This window comes from Typopeltis vanoorti, chromosome 9 (genome assembly GCF_054136105.1).
Source record: "Typopeltis vanoorti isolate ZY-2024b chromosome 9, IOZ_Tvanoo_1.0, whole genome shotgun sequence".
Lineage (NCBI taxonomy): Eukaryota > Metazoa > Arthropoda > Arachnida > Uropygi > Thelyphonidae > Typopeltis > Typopeltis vanoorti.
In genome coordinates, this window is record NC_143557.1 from 103125786 (window position 1) to 103153502 (window position 27717).

Consider the following 27717-nt stretch of genomic DNA (forward strand, 5'->3'; position numbering starts at 1 on the left):
CCTGCCAGAAATTGTTAAGAGGCACAAATTTACTTTTTGTTAATTGTTAAGAGACACAAATTTACTTTCTGAAACATATCTAAGGGCAGCATCAAAAGCTTCCTTAATATCAACGTGCGAGTACTATCTTTTAATGCTATTAAATCTAATAATTCATCTCGCGTCACTCCGTCCTCAAGAACGAAACGAATAAAAATTGCTAATTGTGGTTGGTGTGTAATGTCAGTTGATTCCTTTGTATCTTTTTTTAATTTTCTGACAAAGTAATATAAATATAACTACATTGCCGAACAGCAATGTAGTTAATTGAAAAATTAAATTAAAAACAATAGAAAATTAAGAAAAATTGTAAATATTTTTTATTTGTTAGTTGAGCCGCAATAAAACTTAAGAAGAGCCACAGTTTGGTCACCGTGGTTATAGCATACAAAGCAGGTGAACTGTAAATTGAGATTAATGAGACCTTGTTCTTTTAAGAAAGCAAGTCGTTGCCACGCCCGCTATTCTTTTTCTTCCCGAAGCTCGAATTTTTCATCCAGCAAACTGCCATTGGTTTATTTCTAAGATATAAATGTAATTGAATGCTTTTGTAACCGAATGTTATTCAAACCCAATCTTGAAGCTTCTTAAAATGATTACTGTGGAATAAGTTGTTGTTCATTTAAGAAAAATAAGGGCCTGATTTTCATTTCTACGAAAGGCAGTGAATAATTATATCCTGTCCATGACTTCCATTCGATTCCATCAGCGTACGATGTATGACTTCCGTTCAAATAGAGCCCATTTAGATTAGATGCGTGACAAGAGCTGTACCACCACCCTCCTTTGTACGAAATTGCACAGCTAGCAGTCTCGTGAACATCGTTATCCCTATCCTTGGTGGAAAACATTTGTCCTTTATGACTTGAGAGTGAATCCCCTATAAAAAAAAAAAGAAAAAAAAAAAGAAAATCCATTACTTAAATCAAACTTTTAAAAAATTAAATTTTCTTTTATGCATTAATGTTTACATCATAATATTTTTGTTTACCATCTAGAAAGGATATTACAGTTATTTTAGGATTAAATATTACATTTTAAATGTAAAAAGGAAGATCCATTTCAATTGCAATAATATCGCTATAATTTATTACATGCAGTTTAAAACTCATATTTCACAATTTGAGGTGTTCCACTATCTCAGATGCTTGAATAAAAATTAAAAGGTCAATAAAATGCAGTATTGCCAAAATGAAAAAGAAAACAAAAGAGTCACGTGGCTTCAGATCTGTTATTGAACCTGGTAGTATGATTCAACAGGGAAAATGATTGTTCAAATAGGCTAACAGTCTCTGTGCGTATTCTAGACGTCTTGCTATAGTTTGACAAGATATTCGGTACCTGTGCTTGAATGGAGCTTACTTGCAAGCTGTCCGGTCTGGATATAATGCTATGGGAGATTCCAAACTTTCTGGCAATATCAGTAATTGTGCGGCCTTCTTCAAGCTTTCCAATAATTCTTCCCAGCATGAAATCACCTAGATGATGTCTTTGAGACATTACAAGACATTCAAGTTCGCAACTTTATTCCTTCACGAAAAGAGTATCCTTCAAACACAATTCGCTTAGTGCAGACTTTTATCCTGTTGAGCGCCACCACATGATCCCTTTGCGAGCGATTCGAAAATTTGAATGTGTACCGGATTTCTACTCGAAATCGTCAGTTATACAAATTTTCACAAGCAAATTCGTCTGAATTTGCGGTTGTAATCTTCGAAAATAGTCAATAGAAATTTCATTGGTCCAACGATGCACCATCGTAAGCCATTTCTAGAAGACTGTCCGATTTTAAATTCCATTACCAAAAGTGAAAATTATGTAGGGCATTTCGATCATAAACATAATTCCATTACTTCACGTGCTATCCATGGCAGAACTAAACAAATATATCTTTAATCTAAACCGTGTAAGCAATTAAACCCTACTTACGGGCAATGCTGTTGCGATCTCACGTTTCATAAGAACAGGTCAGAGGATCGCTTAGGTATCCACTTTCGAAATTTCAGATTTTATATTTTTTTGAAATCTCTTGAACCATCTAACTGTAGAAAGTTTGATGTGCGTAATAATGAACTCAAATACTGGATAATTTTACTAGTTTCATTATTCTTCGATTGTTATATGAAAATTGTAAGGTTTGATATTTTAGCAAATAATGATTTAGTACATCCTGTTAGCCTGCAAAATTCTAACTTTGTGCAAAATATCATCACTTAGCTCAGAAAATTTAAAGACATGAATGCATACAAATTAGGAAGTGATTATTCTATGGTGTTATAGGTTTCTGTATCGATATCACTTAAAGAATTACATTTACTTAGGTTTCTCTTTAAAAATTCACTCAATTCCCAATTTTGTTTTTCTTACCGGCATCTCCAGTAAATCCCTTAAAATGAAGTGTATAATTGTAGCTCTCATCATCGGTCCAGAAGTAGTCATACAAAGCAAATCTCGATTCCTCTTCTAAATTCTTCATATCTATCCTTAGCGAATACTGCTTCTGGTTTGTTAATGCAGATATCAGGTTGTTTCCTAATAATAATAATAATTAAAAAAATAATTTAAAAAAATTGTTGTATGTGAATGATGGTAGGCGGGAATCATCGGGTCTCTATCTCTCTTTCTCCCATTTAATTCATAGTAATATTTAATCTTAATTAATTAAATGAAATTAAATATTACAAATTAAATCAAATAGTAAATATTTAATATTTAATATTTAATTACATCATCGCCTAGATTATGTAATTAAATATTACATCATCTAGGTGATTTCGTGCCGGGAAGAATTATTGGAAAGCTTGAAGAAGGCTGCACAATTACTGATATTGCCAGAAATTAAATATCAGGGCAAATTAGTCTTCTCAGTGCCGATCCCAAGCCCGGATAAATGGGGAGGGTTGGCGTCAGGAAGGGCATCCGGCCGTAAAAAAACCATGCCAAAACCCAAGATGAAATGTTAGATAACAGCGAAAGGATCACGGCTAGGGCGTCCCCCGTAAGCGACGCGCAGTTCTGTCGCCCGAGGACTGTGAGAAGTGGGCTAGGGCTACTGAACCAAGGACGGGTTCAGCTAAAGAAGTGAGTCCAACAGAAAGAGAGTGTGTGTAAAGTAAGAATCGGGTCGCTGAATGTGGGTACGATGAATGGGAAGAGTAGGGAGATAGTGGACATGATGAGAAGAAGGAAGCTGAAGTTCTTGTGCGTGCAGGAGACAAGGTGGAAAGGCAATAAAGCAAAGGAGCTGGCGGAGGTATATAAACTGTTTTTTATAGCGGTGTGGATGAGAAGGGAAGAAATGGAGTTGGAATTATCATCGATAAGGAGCTAAAGAGTGGAGTCTAAGAGGTGTGCCGGAAGAATGATCGGATTATGAGCGTTAAGCTTGAGATGGGAGGAAGTGTGGCTACTATAGTGTGTGGCTACGCCCCGCAAGTAGGTTGTGATGAAGAGGAGAAAGAGACATTCTGGCGAGAACTTGACCAAGTAGTAATGGGAATCCCTGATGGTGAGAGAGTGATCGTCGTAGCAGATCTGAACGGGCATGTAGGAAGGCGACGAAGTGGTGAAGAAAGGGTACATGGAGGTTGGAGTAGTGGTGAAAGAAATGAAGAAGGTAAAAAAATTATAGAATATGCTGTGGCCTTCGATCTGGCTATAGCTAAAACGTGGTTCAAGAAGAGAGTTGGGCATCTGATAACCTATAAGAGTGGCGATAGAATGAGTCAGATTGACTATATTATGTGTCATCTGAAGGAGGTGAAAAACTGTAAAGTGATTAATGGAGAAACTTTAGCAGCACAGCACAGCACAGGTTGGTTGTGGTAGACTGTGATATAAAAGAGGAAAAGAAGAATAGACGGAAGTGGTGGCTACAGAGGAGAATAAAGTGGTGGAAATTGGAAGAGGAAGGACCAAGGAATAAGTTTAAAGAAGAGAAATTTAAATTCAGAAAGAAATGAAGTTACCAGAGGATGTGGAAGAATGGTGGGACGTTAATTATCAGAATATTAGAAAAATTGGAGAAGAGGTGCTTGGTATAACATCAGGAAAGGGACCATCTGAGGATAAGGAGGCATGGTGGTGGAATGAGGAGGTGCAGTTGGAGATCAAGGAAAAGAAAGAGGCAAAGAAAAAATGGGACATGACTGGAACTAGAGCCGACAAGGAGGCATATAGATTAGCAAAGAAAAATGCAAAGATGGCTGTGGCAAGGGCGAAAGCGAGGGCAGTTGATGAGGTTTATGAAGAACTGCAGAGAAACGGTGGTGAAGCTCAGTTGTTGAGAATAGCGAAAGCCAGAGATAAGGCCTCGAAAGACATAACATCAGTCAAGCAGATAAAGGATGCCTCAGGAGTAGTATTACAAGACGAGGACAAAATCAGGGGAAGGTGGAAAGAATATTTCCGAAAACTACTAAATGAGGAGAATCCAAGAGAGAGGTTCGAAGATGAAGAGGTAAATGAGAGACCGGTGCAAGACATAAGTAGAGAGGAAGTGGTTTGGGTACTGAGCAAAATGAAGAATGGAAAGGCTGTGGGAGCAGACCAGATACCTGGGGAAGTGTCGAAAAGTTTGGGCAGTGAGGGCGTGGATATGTTATGGGATCTGATGTGTAAAATAGCCCAACAGGAAAAGATACCAGAGGAATGGAGGAAAAGTATTCTCGTCCCAATCTACAAAGGAAGAGGAGATGTTCAAGACTGTGGCAACTATAGAGGAATCAAGCTGATGTCACACACATCAAAAATATGGGAAATAGTAATTGAAGCAAGGTTACAGCAGGAAACGAAAATTGGTGAAGAACAGTTTGGATTTATGCCAGGAAGAGGGACAACGGATGCAATATTTGCGCTAAGGCGATTGATGGAGAAATATAGAGAGATGCAAGTGGATCTATGGTGTTTATAGATCTGGAAAAGGCATACGACAGAATGGCCAGGCAGGAGGTATGGAGGTGTATGAGGAAGAAGGGGGTGTCGGAGAAGTACGTGAGGTTGGTGAAGGAGATGTATGAGGGAACAGAAACTCAGGTCGGGTCTAGTGTCGGCATGACAGAAGGGTTCCCTATTGTCGTAGGGCTACACCAAGGGTCAGCTCTGAGCCCTACCTCTTTGACCTGGTCATGGATGTACTAGTGGAGGATTTCAAGAAGGAGGCACCATGGAGCATGCTGTTTGCCGATGACATTGTTCTATGCGAATCATCCCGAGAGAAGCTTGAAAATACCCTGGAAGAGTGGAGAAAGGCATTGGAGAAGAGTGGCATGAGAATTAACTGGGTGAAGACTGAATATATGTCAACGGGGAGTGACGAGGATATCGTCATACGACTCCAGGGTGAAAGGCTAATTTCAGGGAAGAAATTCAAGTACCTTGGGTCGGTTGTCGAGAGGAATGGTGACCTGGATGAGGAAATACAGCACTGAATAACATGCGGTTGGATGAATTGGAGGAAGATGAGCAGGGTCCTGTGCGACAAGAGAGTGAGTTGTAAGAGGAAAGGAAAGCTCTTTAAGATGGTGGTGAGGCCGGCGATGCTCCATGGTGCGGAGACGTGGCCTATAACCAAGGCACAGGAGAGGAAGGTGGAGGTAACGGAGATGCGGATGTTGAGATGGATGAGTGGTGTGACAAAGAAGGACAGGATAACGAATGACTACATCAGAGGGACGGTTAAGGTGGGACCAATTGGCAAGAAGATACAAGAAAGTAGGCTGAGGTGGTTTGGACATGTTGAGAGGAAGGGTGAGGAGTATGTTGGTAAACGAGTGGAGTATATGGAGTTGGAGGAAAGGAGGAAAAGAGGCGGGCCCAAGCTCAGGTGGAGGGATAAGATGACAGAGGATCTTAGGGAGAAAGGATGGAGTCCGAAGGATGCCCTGGACCGGAGAACTTGGAAGAGGAAGGTTAAAGATTCGTACGCCGACCCCGTTTAACATGGGATAAGGCAGAGTGAAAGAAGAAGAGGAAGAAGATTTAATCTCATTTAATTCATAATAATCTTTATTTCCTTAGTGAAATTTTATTTCTGATTTTTCTTTTTTTTATTTAATTTTTTTCTTTTTAATTTTTAATTTCTTTTAATAATATAATTAAAGTATATGTTAAACTTTTTTTTCAAAAAAGCTGTAAAATTTTTAATTATTTTATAAATATTCATTTGTTTACAAATACACCAATTCTTTCTTCATATTATTTTAATATATATAATCCAAAATATAAGACATTATTCAATTCTGTTCGTACAAATTGCCTACCGGTTTCGCTAGAAACTGACTAGCTTTCTCATGGCTTGCACAGTACAAAAAATGGTAAATGCAAAAAGGTTTAAGAATACAAAGAACCGTTAGTACCTGTTAGGTAGCCAAGGTAACACATTCCCGTGACATATCTATTACGTTACATGCAAACGCGTAACGTAATAATATGATTATTAGCGTACTGTAGCTATGTTGAACTGAGGGAATTAATTAGATTTTTCCAAGTATCGTTCAGTAAGGCCCCCTGATTTCTGTTTAGGTTACTGCCCGTACGTAGTACAACTGCTGCTTCTTTAAATACTCGATGTCTGTAATCCTCGTCTACGTAGGGCATGGAGCTGTTATTCCAGTCTATGGTGTGGTTCGAAGTTGAAATGTGATGTGCCAATCCGGAGGTGATCGTCTTTTTGTGATTAACATCGCCGATATGTTCTTTCTGTCTTATTTCCAGGCTTCTCGAAGTCTGTCCAATGTAGGAAAGACCGCACGTGCAAGGAATATTATACACACCTGGATATTTATAAAATGGAACACTGTCTTTAGGAGATCTTAGAACCTGTCTTATGCTATATGTTGGTTTAAATACAACCCTGATGTTATGGGTCTTTAACAATATCGCAATTTTTGTGGAAGTTGAACCTATAAAGGGGATGACTGCTGTTGAAATTTGCTGGGAGACTGTTCTTTCTTGTTGGATATCTTTGTATAGAAATTTGTTTATGATGTTTCGAGGATAACCATTTTGTGATAGTGTTGTAGCTATTTGAGACAGTTCTGCTTGAACTTCTTCCTCATCAGAGATAAATTTTCTAGCTCTATTTCTCAACATGTGGATGATGCTATGTTTCTGTGACCTATGATGGTTTGAAGAGTAATGTAGATATCGTCCAGTGTCCGTTGGTTTTTTTGTAAATCTACAGTTTGATACTGTTACCTTGTCTTTTTATTAGTAAGTCCAAGAGGTGTAGCTGTTCGCTATTTTCTACTTCTAGAGTAAATTTTATTTTATTGTGGAGTGCATTGATTCTATTAACAAACATATGTGGGTTTTCCAAGTTGTCCTTCCATATGATGAAGATATCATCCACATATCTCCACCATATAGAAGGTTTAGGAGTAATGCTGGTGAAGATTTCATCTTCAATTTCTCCATGAAAAGGTCTGCACGTGGTGGCGACAGAGGGCTGCCCATTGCTAGGCCTTCTAGTTGTTTGTATACCTTGTTGTTAACTTTGAAAAAATTTGATTGTAGGCAATGCTTGAACATCTTTGTAATATCTGCAGGAAAGAGATCTTTGATAGTGTTCATTACTTCTTCTACTGATACTTTCGTGATTCAACGATGAACGATTACAGAAAGATTGCCGAAACAAGCCTTAAAGTACAAGCCATTAGGAAAAAGAAAACCAGGACGTCCTCTTAAACGATTCAACAATGACTTCTAAGGCCGGAACAGGCAACGCTAGGTCTAAATCCTTGATATGTATGATGAATATCACTTATATTCAAATCGTACCTGATGTGTTGGATTCTTTCTCTGAGTAGTGGTAAATTCTTTTGGCTTGTATGGATTGAATATGTCCTTTATTATAAGGAATTTAGGGATGATAGAGAAATCCCTGCACCTTTTTAGGAAAGTTAAGTGGTTCAATAGCTAGGCCTTTCTGCATTTTTCCTTTTCTAAGCACCGTACTTTGTGTTTCATTAGACTATTTAAATTGTACATGTTTTGGTCATAAAATGTTACAAAATATAAGACTTATTATTCAATTGACCATATATTTAAAACCATATATTTATATTTATTTAAATATGTGGTCAATTGAATAATAAGTCTTATATTTTGTAACATTTTATGACCAAAAACATGTACAATTTAAATATATATAATCCACTTCAAAGACGGTTTTTTTTTTTAGAATTGGGACACAGATATCCCTTATATTTTACACTTTTCTGAAAACTATAGCAACCAAGTTCTTTTCAAAGGATCTGTACACCACAAACAAAGTGGTTCAACTGGCTGCAAATTACGAAGCAACGGATTTCTTCAAACATAAAAGGCCAAAAGCCTTTTTAAACTCCAATTCTGATGTTTAATCTCCAAGCACGCTCAGGGCTAGCAATTGGCTCATAATTGTTTCCACTCACCCTATCAGATAGCGGGAAGTATGAAAAGCATTTTGCTTCACCCTTTTTGTCAGAAATATTAATCGTTTTTTTTTTTTTTGATCAAACTTACAGCGAAAGTGATCTCTACAAACACAAAAGACCAAAAGCCATATTAATTTCTAATACTCATATGTAAGCTGCACGTCCTCCCAGGGCGAGCATATAGCTCATAAACTCTCCCCTCACCATATCCCAATCAGATAGCGGGGAATATAAAAGCTTTTGGCTTCGCCCTTAGAACCCAGTAACGTTAATCGTTAATATGTGATTTAATTATATATTTCATGTATATTTAGTGTATTAAAATCCATATTTCAAAAGGTCGTAACTCAGTAACTCAGGAGAGCGAATTAATATTTAATATGATGAAGTGTGAGGTAATGGAATTTCATTTTTGCGTAAAAACCAACGTTAGTTCTAAAAGTTGCCGCTAGGGCTATACATGGCGCTGCAATACTGTAGTGGGTAATTCAAAGCGCCAAAAACGTACTGTACACACGGCGCGTTGTGAATATAAAACATGGTCAATATTCTGTTGTCAGCAACTTGCTGAAATCGCAAAATCGCATGCTTAACCACTGATCGTAGAGTTTCGCTAGAAATGTTCTATGGCATGTAATACTGGGCTTGAGGTGCACTAAGTTGGCTATGTGTCCATGATAGACAACGGCTTTGAGATGTCCCCAACAGCCAAAAGTCGTTGGGTTCAGATCCGCCGAGCGCGCTGTCCACGTTGTACGAAAATGGCGGCTGATGATTCTCCCCACGGTAAAATGTGTCTGAAGCAACCGCTTGACAGCAATGGCGATGTGAAGAGGACTGGCAATTAGCAGTTCAGGTTATTTTCGAGGTCCTCGAAAATGAAAGGTGCGATAATGAATTCTTCTGTAAAACCACACCAAACGATGACGTGGAATGAAGCGGAATCTGCCGAACGACGTGTGGGTTTGCGGTTGCCCAAATTCTGCAACTGTGAGTATTGACAGCACCTTCCAGATGGAGGTGAACTTCATCAGTCCAGAAAATGTTCCATTGCCAGTCGTTGACCATTTCGATCTGATCAAGAAATTGCAGAGCAAATGTCTCTCATGGACCCCAGTCAGGATTAAGCAGTTGCTGAACGTGGGAAATCTTTTAAGGATAACAGCGAAGAATTTGCCTTACGACTTTGTGAATCGTGCTTACTGGTTTGTCTAAAAACCGTGCAATACGTCGTGCGCTGTTGCTTCCTACGCATTTGCCATCCTTTCTTCCTCTAACGGTGTGGCTGCTTCCTCCAGTGTCTGTTATTCGATGGGCACCCGTCCTCTTCCAGGTTTGACATGTAAAGAACCTGTCTCTTCAAATTTCCAGATCATTTTGCATAACCATTTGCAGTCATAGGATTCATTTTTAATCCCTTTAATGTTCTAAACTTTCGCATTACAGCAATCACTCGATTAGTGTGCCTAATGAGTTCTTTAAAACAGGCGCATTAATCGAAATCGCACTAATCGAATACAATAACTTATAGGAAAATGTATAATTCGTTCCTCAGATCTCATTTCTGAACCTTAATTTTTTTATGAAAGAATTAAGGTATGTCTGAGGACCTAGTTGAAGGAAAATCATGAAGCTGAAAGACAATAAAACATATTAAGAATATAAATTTAGTTCTTCTACTTCTTAACAAAGAATTGAGCTAACGTAGTTTGGCGGGCATTTTGTGTCTTTTTTCATACAAAAGACTGTATATCCCTATTGCCCTACTCTTTTCTGCAAATTTTACTGCTTCTCTCTTCATAAGGGTCAGCCTCTAAGCATTGCTGCTTAAAAACTTCGATTGTACGAAAAATATTTTCAAATTGTTTCTGTGAAATCTCTTTGGGCTCACTATCAGTAGTTAAATTTTCTTCATATTCTTCGGGATCTTCCCGCTGTGCATCTAAATTTAGCAGGTAGGAATCACTAAATTCTTCAGAATGAGGTTTAATTAACTCTTGGACGTTATCATTGAAGGGGAGAAAGAAATGAAGGATGTACGAATTGATCGCCAACACGCGAAATCACGTGCTTCATACATAACATTTCCCCACTGTTATACAAGCAAAATAGTTAAAAACTACAATGATCATAAAAGAGAAGTTAATTTTCCTACGTGTAATAATAAACAACTCATCCTAGAAGACGAACTGATTACCCTATTATCGAATGGATTCTCCTTTTTGTGACATGCGCAGAAGTGTCGAAGAGTCTCGAATCTGTGGACGTACTATAGCAGACGACATAGATTTTGGCGGTAAAAATTTGAAACATACTGTACATGGAAGTAGTGCAGTATGCCATTAAATAACTTTGTAAAATATTTTAAATCGGTAACTAAATTATTTAATTCTGGTGAGTGATTTTTTAAAATAGTTAGCCATAAAAATGTATAGATAGAAAATTTCTAAAATCTGTAATATTTATTTTTAAGATTTATATAGGCGCACTAATCGAATTTTAGAGGCGCACTAATCGAATTTGGGTATCAAAAAAATATATCGCACTAATCGAAAACGCACGAATATCACGAGTAATTTACATGTATTACAGCGCCATGTATCACCCTAGTGGCAACGTTTAGAACTAACGTTCATTTTTGTGCAAAATAAGATTCTATTTCCGCACACATCATCATGTTAGATACACACACACATATATATATATACATATATACATTGTGTGTGTGTGTGTGTGTGTGTGTGTGTGTGTGTGTGTGTGTGTGTGTGTGTGTGTGTGTGTGTGTGTGTGTGTGTGTGTGTGTGTGTGTGTGTGTGTGTGTGTTCATAAGATCATGTTCATGTGTTCATAAGATCATAAAGTGCTACTGTATCGATAAAATTATTCACATAAGTTTATTGACAAGGAACTGTATACTGCATATGTAGACTATACCACACATACATCCTGCATGATGCAGCATACGTAAGTTGGAGTAGTATTAGATTATATATGAGACAACAACTTTTTTTCTTCTTCAAAGTACAGACCTAGAAGATGAAAGTATGATTCGCATACTGACTTGAGTTATGGCGTAAATGGCTTCTCTAATTTACAAATTCCATGTTCGAATCTCATTGTGGCATGGTTGTAGCAATATTTTTAGTGCTAGATGCCTTTTTAACCGCTCCTTTAAAACTGACTTATGAGACCAATACTTGTTATTACTTTCTGAAGTAGTTTGTATAAAAGTGTTGCCTTTGATCAACCTACAGCAAGATCGTTGGATTATTTAACCTAAGTACCTCCACAGTACCTATGTGCTATACATTTGTCACCTTTGGTGGATGGTACTGTCATTTACAAAAGAGAAATCTAAGACATATGAAGATAGGTCATGTCAAAAGTTATGCACACCGTGGTTGTGTGGTCAGGTGGGATTTTCCACCTGAACGTCAGTTGTAAGCCAAGTTCTGAATAAAAAACTATTTCTGTTTTTTGTGGTCGTGTACTGATAAATAAGATTTCAAGAGGGAAAAGAATCCGAAGGAGCTTCGATATTGCCAGTCTACATGCTTCACGGCAGTATGCATCACGAAAAGTGTCTATCTTATGAAAAAGTAGGGATGGAAAGTAGTTCTTCACCTTCCCGTAGAGTCTTGACATGAGTTCTCCAAGTTTCAATCTGTTTCCCGAGTGGAAAGAACCACTCCAAGGATACTTGACGAGGATACAAGTCTTACACAGAAGTTGAAGAGTTGAGCAGATAAGACAGAATGGACGTTACTCTCAAGGTCTGTAAGTGTATTTTGTTGAATGAATATTTAGTTTAATAACAGGAGTACAGTGTGAAGAATTTGCGAAATTACCCTCGCAACAACTGTTTCAGACTTTTCAGGTTTAATTACATTATGAACTTCATCATAAGCAATATTTATGTTCAACATATAAATTAACAAAAAGGGCACTTACCTAACCAAAAATCTTGCCTTACATCTCCAAAACCATTTTTATAGTCATCCCAATTTCTGTAGAAAAAATCTTTTGATTTTCCGTAATCTCCTCTTCTTTGTATCACCTAAAAGAAAATAACTTTCTTTAAAACATCAAACGACCTTAAAATTCTATCTATTGAAAAGTTATTAGTTTCATTATTTTTTCCTCCTAACAACATTATAATAAAAAAACTATACAAGTTATCAATATAGTTTATTTATTGATTTTGTGGCATGTGTAGCTTCTTATTGTGTGTACGCATCTGTAAAACAGCCGAACCACTCGAAATATTCTTGAGTAATTCAAGATTACTGCATCATCATCATTATCGCTACATCATCATCATCTTCTTCTACTATATAATTACTTTATGTTTAATTAGATAGTGCTTATCTTTGGTCCTGTATAAATCGCCTGTACAAAACGAAAGCTAGTTACTATTTATTAGTATTAATTAATAAATAGTAACTAGCTTTTAATTTTTAATTTTCTAATAACTTAGTATATTTATTTAAAAAATACAAAATTTTCAACTAAATAAGGACAGTCTTGTCGCGATAATTATGACTAAAATCCATTAAATTTATTTTATTATATTCTGTTTTATTGGCACGGGATTTACATACATATAAATCTGAAATATGTTATAACATACCGTCCATCCTCCTCCATCGGTGACCATATCACAATATACTACAAAACTTCCAGAAACAAGTCGACTCTGCGGCCATATATTGTAAACTCCACTTTTCTTGTGACCAGTGCTGAAGATACTAGCACAGTCAACTGGTTTCATTCCATCTATTTGAAATAATAAAAAATACATCTTTAAAGTACTAATTTCTAATTTGCTGTTAACAAAAGAAATTAATTATTAATTGCCCAGTTATTTTATATTTTACTTCACACACCCTAAAATGTATATTATAATAAAAATTCTATAAATAAATAGAAAAAAGTGAATTCGTTATCAGGGGTGAGATGGGAATCAATCGACCGTGAGATGCGGTGATTGATTCATTCAATCCAATATCCTTGGAGGGTAATGGATGGCAATTCTGTAGCCAATGAAGTTCTAACTAAGGCTCAGCTATTGCTGTTACCCTCCTGCCATGATCAGAGCTTTAATTGCTCAATAACACCTTATCCCTACACTGTCCTCTACAGATAACGGGGAATATGAAAAGCATTCTTGCTTCGCCCCTTTAAGCCAGTCCTTATAAGGACTATAAGGAATTCGTTATCAGTACTAAAGTTAGTGCTAATGAACTTAAGATAATTGTAAACATTTTACAATACTTCTGACATTATGATACGTGATGACATCATCGTGTAGAATGCCACACAGACTGGATATATGACGTTTGTTTGGTACAAACCTGATTTGGAATCTCATGTGAGAGGACGCTAAGAAATTTTATAAGGATAGGGGGTTGGCTTTTCAGTTTGGAGAATTAGCCTTACTAAGGTAGAGGGGTTTTTAGCCAGAAATTGGATATCTGAGAAACAGACAATAGTATACCGGCCTAGAAGTTTTATTTACTTCGCCCGTCATTTCAAAACAATTCAATCGAAAAACTGTGTAATAATCATAGCAATAAAATGACTATTTTAATTATTTGAATATTATAACTATTTTTTAATTTATAAAAAAATTGATATTAAAATATAAGAATATAAAATTTAAAAATGCAATTTAGAAGGGGGAAAATACTAAGTTTTAATTAATATTTTCCATTTCTTTTTTAAAAATATAATACACCAATTTTTTAAAATTATACGAATGCCTCATGTTTCTAAAACGAAAGATTTTTAGTGTTACATAATGTGACATACAACAATATGTTTCCTGATATTTTCTTCTATATTTAATATTTAATATACTAAAATTTCAAATTATAATCTATAAATATTTTATACTAAAATGGAAGAGACGCAGATTGAATAACACAAATTATAATCTATAAATATATATTTTATTTATATTTTACACTAAAATGGAATAGACGCAGATTGAATAACACAAATTATAATCTATAAATATACATTAATATTAAAAAAAATGACGACAGAGAAATAATTTCTGCCCTTGTTATTTTTGTAAAAATATAACGATATAACCATATATCAATTTGCAAAAAAATTAACCGCAAAGAAACTTGAACGTTGGGTTTGGAATAGGCTGACCATACGTACCGTTTTGAACGGGACAGAACCGGTTTTTTTTTTTTTTTTTTTTTTCATATTTCCTGGCCGTCCCGTCGTTTTAATAAAAATGTCAATTTTGTCCCGTTTTTAATAAAAACTATAAATATACTTTAATATTGATCAATCATAAATTATTATTCATAACCTATAATCGTATATCGATATCAGTAATTTGTATAACCATGGAGTCGCATTGTTCGATACTGAATATCGAATCTGCAGTGATTTATTCAGAAAAAAAAAAAAAAAACTTGTTGGCAACACTTGTGCGTCTCAAACGAGTTCTGCTGTTGTTTACTGCAAAACTATCAATTGATATTGAATGTTTTGCAGTAAAAGTATACAAATACTTCAATATATATGTCAGAATTGAAGAACTGAAAAATTTTTGCGACTTTGCAAGAAACAATTACGATAAATTATTAGAGCATGGAAATACAAGATTTTTGTCCTTGGGTTCATCAATTGATAGAATTTTAAACATGTGTGATGGGCTTCGTTCTTATTTTCTTAAGAAAAATGCACTGTTATGTTGCGAATATTGTTTGAAGATTCGTGTTTAAAATTGTGGTTGTCATTTGCAAGAGATCAAGTGTCTATGTTCATACATTAACTTAATTGGAAAAGATATTTCAGCTACAGAAGTATCCATGAACATTGAAAATCTTGTAAACAATTTAGAGTCCAGAAAAAGTGAAGTGTTTGTAACTACTGATGTCAAAAAAACAACTGAAAATGTTAGTAGATTCAGGAGAAATTAATGAGGCTAAGTTTTTTGAGGTAGTTGAGAATTTCTATGAAACCAGCTTAGAACATGTCAACAAGTGGAAGTGCAGTTTAGAAACGCTGAGAAGTCCAAGTGTGTACTACTAAGGAAGACACCTGAATGGAAAGAAATACAGGACAGCCTGAACGAGTAAGATCACTTCATCGGATAAATATTCAGGGTACGATCGTGGTGAAATACAGTCCCCACCCCCCTCTACGTCTACCTAAATTTTTTGGTATGGATTCTTTCACTGAAGAAAATGGTGAGCTCAATATATTTATGTAATGAAACTTTATTTAATATCTTTTCATGAATATTACGTAATCCCCGTCCCGATTTTGTCTCAAGGAAATATGATCAACCTAGTTTGGAAAGATTACTTTTATTTTATTTTATTTTATTCTAACGTTAACCGTTAGAATCCTTCAGAAAAGACACAGGTGTTGGCTTAAGTTCTTGAAAATTATTAATCTTTCAAAGAGTTTATAGAATGAGTCCAGTGCACCGATTTTCTCTTCCTACAAGCATGTTGTATCATAACACTCGCAGCATGAAAAGGTGAATTATCATGGAGATATTCAACCTATTGGTTTGCACAAATTGTCATATTGCAATCAACATAGAAATGTCCAGAATGCCAATGTCTCATACTCAGTTTATTTATTTTTATATAAATTCCCTGGCTCATGTGGATAAGTTATATTATGACTCATCATTCTTTACCATACATTTTCAACGTGTATACTACAGTCATGGGGAACTCTGTGCAGCGCAGATCAATTCCAAATAGTGTTTGGAGTAAACGTGGGGCTACAAAAAGGATGTTTAGTCGGCATACCGGCTACTGAATTAGAAACCTTTGTGCAGATGTGCGTAAGCGCCCTTTAAACGTCTTTTAAACATCCAGCGTATATGCAAAATACTTGGGTCACGTGCCTCACCACGTGTGTTCTAGGCAATTATTTAAGAATGCTGATGGTGAGTAATAGTCAACAGTGTTGATCACAATGGGAAAAGCAAATGATCTTTTAAAGTTAGATAAAGGCTTATTGTGGGTGCCCCTCTGGCTAAAGCCACGATTTCGACAACAGCAGAGCTGACTGGTTTCTCAAAAGGTGAGATATCCCGATTGTTTAATCAGTGGAAAAATAACCCTGCTGCTTGTCTAACTGTAAATTCGCTGGTCTGAAAAGGCCTTGTTCGGAAAAACAGAATTTCCTTCGTGCAGAAGTTGAACGATGCATTTAATTTAATGAAGGTTGTTCCTGACTCATATCCCGCCGAACTATGCACATACAATTGAAGACGCCTGTACTGGCGCTCGCATGCCTATATGGAAACCACTGTTTTAAATAAAAGTTCCTAATTCAGTAGTTGGTATGTGTACATTGCAGCCCTTCCGCAGAAATCAAGCATATGAAGCTCAATAACGTTTTGGCACGAACCTCTACAGGTCTTCGTATCTTCTGGTTGAGCGAATTTATTGGCGCAAGATAGGAGCAAGACACCACTCTTTACATTATTCTCCAACTTTCATGTTCAATAATCTCATATTTTGTCTTCTAGAATGCTTCCCACTGCATCCTTCCTCCCTCCCCCAGAACTTGGTGTTCCGCTGATTCCTTTTCCTGTAATTGTGACATACCTAAAAAGCTAAAAACAACTCCTCTTTTGCTAACTTTCTTCTCTAAGTAACTATTCTTCCTTAGATTAGCTCTGCTCACACTTATGGAATGTTAACAGATCGCGTTCCTTCCTAATATCTTTATTATTTATATAATTGGCCATTGAGGTCATCAGTTCACTCTCTCAGAATACATGCATATCTGTAGCCTCCAGTTTTATATCAACTATTTTATTTCTAACTCATCTTTCAGATCCGTAAGTTTAATATGGTTTCAACAGTGTTTAAATACTGCTGCGTTGGATATTTTCTCTCTTATCCTATATAAATTTCTTTAGCTGGCTTCCAACAATCAGCGCTTCAATCATTCTACTGCTATTCCTATATTCCAGTTCTAATCCTTACAAAAACTGTGCCTACATAGACAAAGGATTTCTTTGTTCTGCAAGTTTTCCACTTAGAATGCAGGTTTTTCTGTGTTCCTGCTTATTTTCATAGCTTTTAACCTTTTATTGGTGATTTTCTTATTTTCAGGCAAGTTTACAGTAGGTAATTAATTTAGTTAAAGAATCTAGAAAACCTGTAATGGATTTGAAGATTATAACATGGCCAGTATTTATTACTATTACTATTATTACGGGCAACTCCAGGGAGTCATTAGACTCATCGAGGGAGGCCACAAATCATATTCATCACAACTATTCGACATTCATACAGTATCCATCATACCTCGCCTTAAACTCATTCACTGTCACAGCATCCACCACAGACTCAGGGAGCGCATTCCATTCATTCACCACTCTAAAAGTAAAGAACCCAGCTCTAACACCTTTACTAACCACACTTTTGCCCAGTTTCCATGGATGTCCCCTAGTCCTCCCACAACCAGCCCTGTTCTCAAAAATATCTTCTGAATTAATTTTATAGAAACCCTTCAGTAATTTGAATGTCTCAATCATATCTCCCCTCCTCCGCCTATCAACCAATTTTTGCAACCCACAAATTCTCAACCTGTTCTCATAAGGTTCATTCCACAGACCTGCTATCATCTTGGTCACTCGCCTCTGGATCCTCTCCACCTCCTCCCCATCAAGAAGAAACCTAGGTGACCAAATCTGAGCACAGTAGTCGAAATGGGGTCTTATCAAGGCTCGATACAGAGGAACAATAACCTGCTTGTCTCTGCTTGTCAACGTATTCTTCAGCAACCAAGTGATTTGATGAGCTGATTTGGCCACTTTTGCAATGTGTCCCCTAAATTTCAATTCCTTATCCACCAACACTCCTAAATCTCGTGCCTCATCAATTTCCTGGAGCACAGTTCCACCAATGCAGTAAACTGCCGCCAGTCTTTTCACCCCAAAATGCATAACCTTACATTTTGCCACATTAAATTGACATCCATTCTCCTTAGCGTAGACCTCCAATTTATCCAAATCATCCTGTAAAATTTTGACGTCATCTGCAATCACTATTGCCCTACCCAACTTCGCATCATCCGCAAACAAATGAACTGTTCCTCTCAGATCCTTTCCTATATCATTTATGAACAAATTAAACAGCAGTGGTCCAAGAACAGATCCTTGTGGCACACCACTAGTCACGGGCTGTCTTGTGGACTCTACTCCTGAATAAATCACTCTGATATCTCTCCGTCAACCACCCTCCTATCTATCTCACCAACCCTATGTCCATCCCCATATGCTGCAATTTACTGATTATAATTCCATGTGGTATTCTGTCAAAGGCCTTAGCAAGGTCCAGTAGAATCACTGTAAACCCATTACCCTTATCCAGTTCAGCCGTCACTGTGTTATAATACGTGAGCAAGTTACTGAGGCATGACCTACACTTCACAAAACCATGCTGTCCCCGATACAGTATCCCATTTTCTTCTATCCAATCTTGTATTTTCCTCTTGACTATTTTCTCTAAGACCTTGATAATGATTCCTGTTATACTGATCGGCCGGTAATTTTTAACAGTAGTCTTGGAACCACCTTTGTGCAGCGGAACTATTTTCCCCTCTTTCCAACCCCTTGGGACTGACCCAGACACGAGGCTCAAATTAAACAAAATGGTCAAGGGCACTGACAATTCTTTAGCCGCTTCACGTACGACACGAGCTGGTATACCATCCAATCCCACAGATGTATTGACATTGAGGTTCTGTAATAGACTAGTTACCTCTACTTCATTCATCACAATTCCAGTATAAGCTGTTGGTTCTTCCATTCCTGCAAAGTCACCACCTGGATGATATACTCTTGCAAAGTGCTCGCTCAGTAATTCCACAATATCGACTGATTCAGTTACCTCCCTACCCTCAGCATTTTTTAAGATCATTCTACCATGAGCATTTTTCCTTTTACTTGCAACATATTGAAAAAACTGTTTGGGATTCTCTTTAGCCTGCATGGCCAATTTTCTTTCGTAATCCGCTTTTGCTTTTCTTACCACCCTTGTTACCATCCTGGCCTGAGCCTTATACTGTACCTGCGCCTGATGGTCACCTTTCTCCTTAAATTCCCTCCACAATTGTTTCTTTTTTTGCAGCTCAAGCTTAATAGTGTTATTCATCCATTTAACCCCTACTTGATTTATTATTCGGACTCTTGGTATACAGTCTACCATTGCCTCCTGCAAACAGTTCTTAACCACCTCCCATGCACTATCAACATCCAGCCCTGGCAGTTTTACATGCCATGGCACTGAGCCAAGCACACACCAAAGCTTGTCATACTTACCAGCCCGGTAATTCCACATGTACCCTGTCTTAATTGTAAATTCCACTCCTTTAGCCACCTCCCAAGTCATGACCTTATGGTCACTCTCACCAATTGGTGGCAACATGGTCATGTTCGTTACAGCCACATTCTCAGTTGCAATTTCTAGATCCAGCACTCTCTTCCCCTGGTATTTTCCACTACATATTGCCGCAGATAGTTGTCCCTTAATAACCGCATAAAATCCAATTCCTTCCTCCCATGTGCCCTCTCCTCTTTCCAGTCAATATTATCATAATTGAAATCACCCATAATAATTACCCTTCCTCCACTAATTTCTTCTATTTGCTTATGCATACTTTCCCCACCATCCATTCCATCACCTGGTCTATAGCAGCACCCAATTGTATATTTTGTTCTGCTAGATTCTATCTCACACCAAACAGCCTCAAATGTGCTTTTTTCTCCATCCTGCAGTTCAACTTCTATACTCCTTGGCTGCAGCTCATCAGCTATCATCAATAACACTCCTCCCCCCATTTTATTCACCCTGTCACTCCTGAACACGCTATACCCGTCGCATTCAATCCCACTAGCTTTACCATCTTCTGTCAGACATGTTTCACTAATACCAACAACCTGTCGCCTGGAAGTGCCAACCATGGCCAAAAACTCTTCCTTCTTGTTCCTAATACTCCTGGCATTAGTGTACATGAATTGCAGAAGCCCATTTGTCCTATCCCTACTTTGATGCCTTATACTAACTATCCGATTCTGATTTGTTGTCCTTCGTACTCGCTCGGGCATAATATGCTCATTCATACACTTAACTGCCTCCCTAAAGTCTGCATATCTACCCCCTCCTTAATAAATCTAGTTTCCCTGAGTCTGTACATCCACTTCCACATCATTCATCAACACTTTTTCAAGTCTCCATACACCAACTCCATTCAAATGTAACCCATCCATCTTATATGTCCTTTCGCACATCGAACTCATTCCACACATCCACAAATTCCACGCCACTCTCCATGCATAACCCACGCATAAAGTCATTGGCAATTATGTCTCTCCTTCTAAACACTTCGCTGTCATACCGCGGTAAGATACTCACCATCCTAACTCTCTCACTCTTCTCTTTTGCTACCTCAAATAATTCCCTCACATCCTCTATCGTTTCCATTTTGTCCTCTTTCAAATCATTCGTTCCTGCCACGATTATCATCTCTTTCACCCTCTGTTTTTGCAGTCGAATAGATTCGCTGACGTCCTTTATGTTCGCACCCGACTGGTACGACTTCGTTAAACTCTCAATTATTACACCTCTTCATAGCGAATCCCCATACAGCACTCGCTCCTTCATTTTATAGACGTTTACGAACATTCTATTGTTTGCCGTCAGAGACTTCCGCCGGTTATTTGTCGGTACGTTCAACACACATTTTTCCATACACTCCAGTTGTCTTTTAGCTCTGTGTATCGCACCGTTTAAACGGGCAATTTCGCTACTCGCATTTATCTCACCATTTTCATTATCGATCAAATCATCCATTCGTTCTGTATTTCTACCTTCATTTACACTTTCAGCGACGCTCTCACACCTATCCGGCACTACCACGCAATTCTCTAGCACGCCGCCATTTTCTACATTCTGGCTATCGTTAACGATATCACTCTCGCCACACGAAACACGCTTGAAATCCTCATTCTCTTTACACTTTCTGCACATATTAACTCCACTATCACTTTCTAACCAGACTCCCACCGCTCTTCGCAAGGCATACATCTCACAGACAGCACATTGCATAAATTCGTTTACATCAAAACTCTTAAACAAACATGGCGACCTGGCCGCCATTTTTTTCTTTATCGGTGCCATGTGTACGCTCTCTTATCTTAAAAATAATAATTCAAATAACAGAAAACACGCAAAAATTGCACAGACACACCAAGAAACAAAAAGAGAACAATACTACTTAAAATTCTAGTAAAATATCTAATGTTAACACAAAATACTACTAATCTTTTCAGGAGCTCTCGACAAGCCGACGATAAGAGCTGAATTGTATGTCTTCAATTTTGTTATTAGTTTAAGTGCAATTTTCTTTCATGAAGTGATCCTCATAGATGATGGTTAACAGTTGAAATAGGGGGCAATCTATTTCAACTGGTATTTTCTGTACCAATTCAGTTCTAAGTGACTTGCAGCTTAAGTATACAATATGTTGGCCGCATACAACTGTATAAAACTTATAATACAAAATCCGTTATATTTCCATGTACTAAATGAATTGTTTGAATTAAAATGAAAATCTAATGATAACCTATATTTGGCCCGAATCCAAATTGTTCTTCCTCACGTTTATCTTCCATAGTTTTCTATGCCCCTTCTCAAGTATGCGTCCATAATCATACCCGAAAGAGTGAGGAAATTCCTCTGTAATTCTCATTCAGTTTCATTTCTTTTTTGATAGTTGGGCAATATTCCAGTTATTCGAAATTCATCCTCTGAATCATCTATTTCATACAATTTCCTGTGTAAATGCGTTGTTTAACAAAAGTAACATATCAAAATATTTCTTAATGAATACTATATTTCTAACAGTGTTTCCGAAGGCGAATATTTGATATAACAGGATTATGGCATTCTGGATTGCAAATGCTGAATACTCAATAGAAGTTGATCTCCTATTCAACAGGTCCACATACAATATAAATTACTTATGCCTATAAAAACAGGTTGCGACCACATTATTTCATTTCTGTTTTTTAATTGCCCTGTGAGTTAGCCACACTCCAATACTTTCAGGATGGCAAGCCATCATCGTTCAGATATCTCATTGAGAGCAGGCCATCAGAAGGTTTAAAGCCGGGCAATCAAAGGCGAAAGTGGCACTTTGGTTTATGTATCAAGAGATGTCGTTTCGATGCTATGGACGCATTGTCAGGAGACAGGAAGATCTCGCCAATGTCATCGGAGGGTACATCAATTTGAACAGACTTCTCTTTGGTTGTAACACCAAGGCGGAACAGAACAATGTCCTTTCACCAACTGTCTTTTGAGATTATTGCGTCCCACAGATGAAACAATTTCCAACCGGTCGATGTTATGGAGGCTCAATTCAACTTGATCCTACAGAAGGAAGCCAGCGGTGTGTATCCAATTAACTACGAACCATCGTAGAGCATGTTGAAACCTGTACCATGAACATATGACTTGGAGCTCTCTGACAAATGGAACACACTTTTGTTTTTCTGATGAGTCCCATTTTTTCTTAAAAACGGATTCCAGACATTGTTTGGTCTGGAGTGAACGAGAAATGCGGGATCATCCCTACAACGTCATGGAAAGGGACATTTACGGTGCAGGAAGTGTTCTCGTGTGGAGAATGGAATAATGATCAACGGCAGAATCCTTATTCATATTTTGATAGGGGATACAGCAACTGCGCAAAGGTACCGAGAGCATATTGTCGAACCCTATGTTCGGATTTGTTGGGGCGCGGTTGGTCTAGATTTTCTTTTCAGGCATGAGAATGCCACTGCCCAAAAAGCTCAAATGGTGGGGAGTAGTATCTTGAAACTAACCAACGATATCCAACGATAAAAATTGTCAGCAGAATAACCAGAGGTAAATCTGATTGAACAAACATGTGTGGTCCTTTGGACGCCGCATTGCAAGTGTTGACTTGCAATGCGGCGAGTTTTCGCTTTTTTTCCCGCCTTGGTCACTTGATGAACTAAAGTTTGCTGTATTGCAAGATGAGATTCTGCCACAGAATCTTACAAATATCTTAATATTTAGCATGGTCCATCGCTATCATGCCTGTTTAACTGTAAAGGGGATTATAACCAAATCGATGCTATTTTCTAGCAGCTTGTGTCGACTTCTTTGATGTGATCTAAGGGACATTACTAAATTTAGAAATTCAGTAATATCCCTTATACCTCTCCGACGTTTCTCGCTGTCTCCTCATTTCAATATTATTCTATTGTACACTACTATAGCAAATTTGTTCTACATCATCGCAAACTGCGCGTGTTACACCATATCTTCTAAATGTTTTTATTATTTTTTTCGAAAAGTGCAACTAATCTACTCCAGTTGCCTTTCCACATTCAAATTTCTTGGATATTCAACTTTTGTATACTAAAGATTTTTGTACATGACTAATTCCAATGCTTACCTGAAGCTAGTTTCTTAGCATTGTCGATCATTTCCACTGCTGTACTTAGCATATGTTCAAAGTCCATTCCTGTACATTCTGCTCTTTTGTGATCATAATTGTTTATGTAAGCATCTGTGGCGAAGCTGACTACCACAAGTATCACAATCACTTTATTCGAGAACCTTGACATTTATCTATCCAATAAATAAAAATAATTTTTATATATAAATATGCATAAATATAAATAAATTTATATAGTTTATATAGTTAAAAAATTTTAAGAAACTGATTTTATTTTAAAATAACTTTCAAACACCTTTCAAAAGTTTACATAAAAATGACTAATAATCTGCTTAGTTTTAACAAAACGAAAAAAAAATAAATATATATATAAATAAAGAAAGAAAGGGGAAATTTATTCTCTTTCTCTAGTTCTATACTTTTCTGTTTCTGTCTGCTGTTCTTTTATTATATATATATATATATATATATATATATATATATATATATATATATATATATATATATATATATATATATATATATATATATATATATATATATATATATATATATATATATATATATATATAAATATATATATATATAAAAATTTAAAAAAAATCCTTATAAAGATACTTAGATGGGATTCTTCGAGCCCTTGAATATGTAAATACTACTCTCTCTGTGTGTGAAGGGAAAAAAAAAAACGGATGTATTGATTTTTCAGAGAAGACGATTCACGATCAAAAAGCTGGTAACACTATAATTATAGATTATTCCAATAAATATCAGGGCTGAAAATTTTATTTGCTAATGTAAATTAAATATTCTGTTTTATTTTACATAAATAATAATCAACCAAAATGTGCTTTTCACATAATAAATAAATTATAATATTTATTTTATAGATTCACTTTCCATGTTTCAACACTTCTGCTAAAGAATATATGTGTACTGACCATCTCTAATTTAATAATTTAATAAAATATAATTTCATTTACTTATTTAATAATTTATATTTAATGTATAATCACCATCATGCGTATCAAGGATTTGGACCTAGCATGGCTTGTTCCGGCCTTAGAAGTCATCATTTAAGAGGACGCCCTGGCTTTCTTTTTCCTAATGGTTTGTACTTTAAGGCTTGATTAATATTTAATGTATAATTTATTTTAATATGATATTATTTAATTCTATTTATACATACACAATATTTACTTTTTTGTATATTCAGAACATGATAACTTTTTGGATTTTTTTTTTTTCCGGGCATATATGATGATGACAATTCCAGAGGATAACAGACGGCAATACTGTAGCCAATGAAGTTTTAATCTGAGGCTTGGCTATTGCCGTTACCCTGCCATGACCAGAACTTATAGCTCAATAACACCCCATCCATAGATTTTCTTCTACAGATAACGGGGAATATGAAAAGCATTCTTGCTTCACCCATCTAGTCAAAAAAAAAAAATAATTAAATCAGTGACAGTGGAGCACAACTTTATGTAAAAGTTAAAAGATAAATATGTTCTGCTAATTTCTAAATAGAATAAATAATAAATAAGTTATCTCTTTAGTGTTCCTTGTAATATGCATTGCAATTATAATGGTAAAAGAAAGTAGTCCTCTGTGATTTTTTTTTCATGGTATATATGAGAGTATAATAATTACTATCAAAATGCAAACGTGATAACAATGGGATAAATAAATATTACTACAGTTACGAAGAACATTTGGTTGCCTGTATTTCTGAAAGATTTAACTCCGGAATAAATAAAATGCAACATATCTGAATGATACAACAAAACTGAATAAAATGCAACAAAATTGAACAAAAACATAATACTGTAATAATGCTATATTTTTTTACTAGATAATAGCTACGAATTTCTTCTCTCAAATACAGCAACTTCTGATTTCATTCTCTTTAAGACCGTTAGCCGCTCTCGTATGGAGCTGGCAGTGTTTTTCATCCTGGAAACTGAGGTTTTTCATCCCGCAAATCAAAAACATCCGCTATTAGAACCACGCAATTGACAGACTTAATAAAACTGACCTCATATCCTGGGTTGCTTTGGTCATAAAATCCAAAGAAAATCAAACAAAAGCCTCTTTAAGACTCACTGATTGCACGGTCGTTTTTAATTATGCTAATCGTTTAATGTCACCATTGATCTCGAATATTTGTCTGCCTGGCTGGCAGGAATGGATAGCACTTCTCCAAACCGTAGGTTCAAATTCCACGGGAGTAGTAGATGAAGTCCTAGTCATAGACCGCCGAAATTCACGATGCTTATTGGAGGCCAAAATTATCTTGAAAAAGTTCAATGTTTGGCATTTAAAAGAAGTATTTCTTTCTGTATTATCTAACCTTATACTCAAATTCAAAATGTGTTTATTTCTTATTCATTGAATTATGTTATGTTTTTTATCCTGACAATCACCTACTAATTAATTTTCACTTCTCTTCGGAAAAATGTCAAAACCATAACCAATAGACTGTATAAAGAAAATCAATGATATTCACTTACTTGATGAAATAATCTCCTCTTATAGTCATACAGCTGCTTACGGCAGTTTGTTGTTCAACTGAAACCAGTTTTACATGAAGTTATTTATATACACTACTCAGTTAAGGAAATACAGTACTAGAGAAGATGCCGCTCCTGCTTCCGTATGATGTCCTTAGGGGTCTGTCTTATTTTATCCACTTCAGCGAATTCTCAGTGAAAATAATTCGGAGAATTAAAATCTAATAGTGTAAACGTTCGCCAAGTTCCTTGTTGCAACACTTCGCATCAGATATTCGATACCCTAAAACTATATTCGATACCTTAAAATCTTAATGTTTTATTTTTATTATTATATTTTATTATCATTATTATACGAGGAATCAATATAAATGAAAGCAAATGAGAATAAAATTCAAGAGCCGATTTTATGAGTCAAACGTTAGTATTCTAACAATGCTAATTGGTATGACTAACGAGTTGTAAAATCTTAATAATAACTACAATAATAGGCAGATTTTTTTTTCTTATGCACGTGTTACAACAGCAGAAATTATGCTTCGTTAAATAATTAAAATAAATTAAACTCTAGTTAATTCACTTGATTCGAATGATATTAGCTGAAGCTTATTGAAAATAGTGACCAGCGATATAAGAACGCAGTAGTCAAATGTTAGTTTCATAGAGAAGATTCTTGCTTTCGAAACATTTAAACTTATAGTCCTTATAAGGACTGGCTTAAAGGGGCGAAGCAAGAATGCTTTTCATCTTCCCCGTTATCTGTAGAGGACAGTGTAGGGATAAGGTTATTGAGCTATAAAAGCTCTGGTCATGGCAGGTGGGTAACAGCAATAGCCGAGTGTCTCAGTTAGAACTTCATTGGCAACAGCATTGCCATCCATTACTCCCCAAGGGTATTAACCACCGCATCTCACGGTCGATTTCCCATCCACATTCAAACTTTTATATATATAGTTTTATAGTTTTATATATATAAAGCGCTTCGGTAGCGCAATTGGAAGAACGACAGTGCATTGCACCCTTCGATTGGAATAGGCCTAAGTTCGATTCTCGTCGCGACGGGAGGAATCTTTATCTGGACGATTTTCAATCGAAGGTGAGTTAGCCGATCTCATACGGAGGTAGCAGGGTTTTTTCTCCCGGAAACTCGGGTTTTTCATCCCGCATACAGACAAATCGCCCTTCAGAACACACGCAATTTACAGACATAGAATACCAGTTGTGGTGGAGTTGTAGGTGTCCTCCCGCAATGA

General features: G+C 36.5%; 1 protein-coding gene across 3 annotated transcripts; it reads right to left on the reverse strand.

Moving 5' to 3' along the window:
• Positions 1-338: 338 nt before the first annotated feature.
• Positions 339-26523, reverse strand: LOC150103353 (techylectin-5A-like). Of its 3 annotated transcripts, none has more exons than XM_090397765.1 (7): positions 26465-26507; positions 25149-25386; positions 23946-24121; positions 13087-13232; positions 12408-12513; positions 2407-2571; positions 339-919 (listed from the first exon to the last, which is right to left on the reverse strand). In XM_090397765.1, exons 3-7 carry the CDS (start codon positions 24115-24117, stop codon positions 636-638), a joined length of 873 nt encoding a protein of 290 aa, XP_090253891.1. In that variant the 5' UTR covers positions 24118-24121; positions 25149-25386; positions 26465-26507; the 3' UTR covers positions 339-635. The 3 variants fall into 3 exon arrangements, with proteins under 3 accessions (XP_090253891.1, XP_090253892.1, XP_090253890.1); XM_090397766.1 differs by having other exon boundaries at positions 25138-25386; XM_090397764.1 differs by lacking the exon at positions 25149-25386 and having other exon boundaries at positions 26465-26523.
• Positions 26524-27717: the final 1194 nt, after the last annotated feature.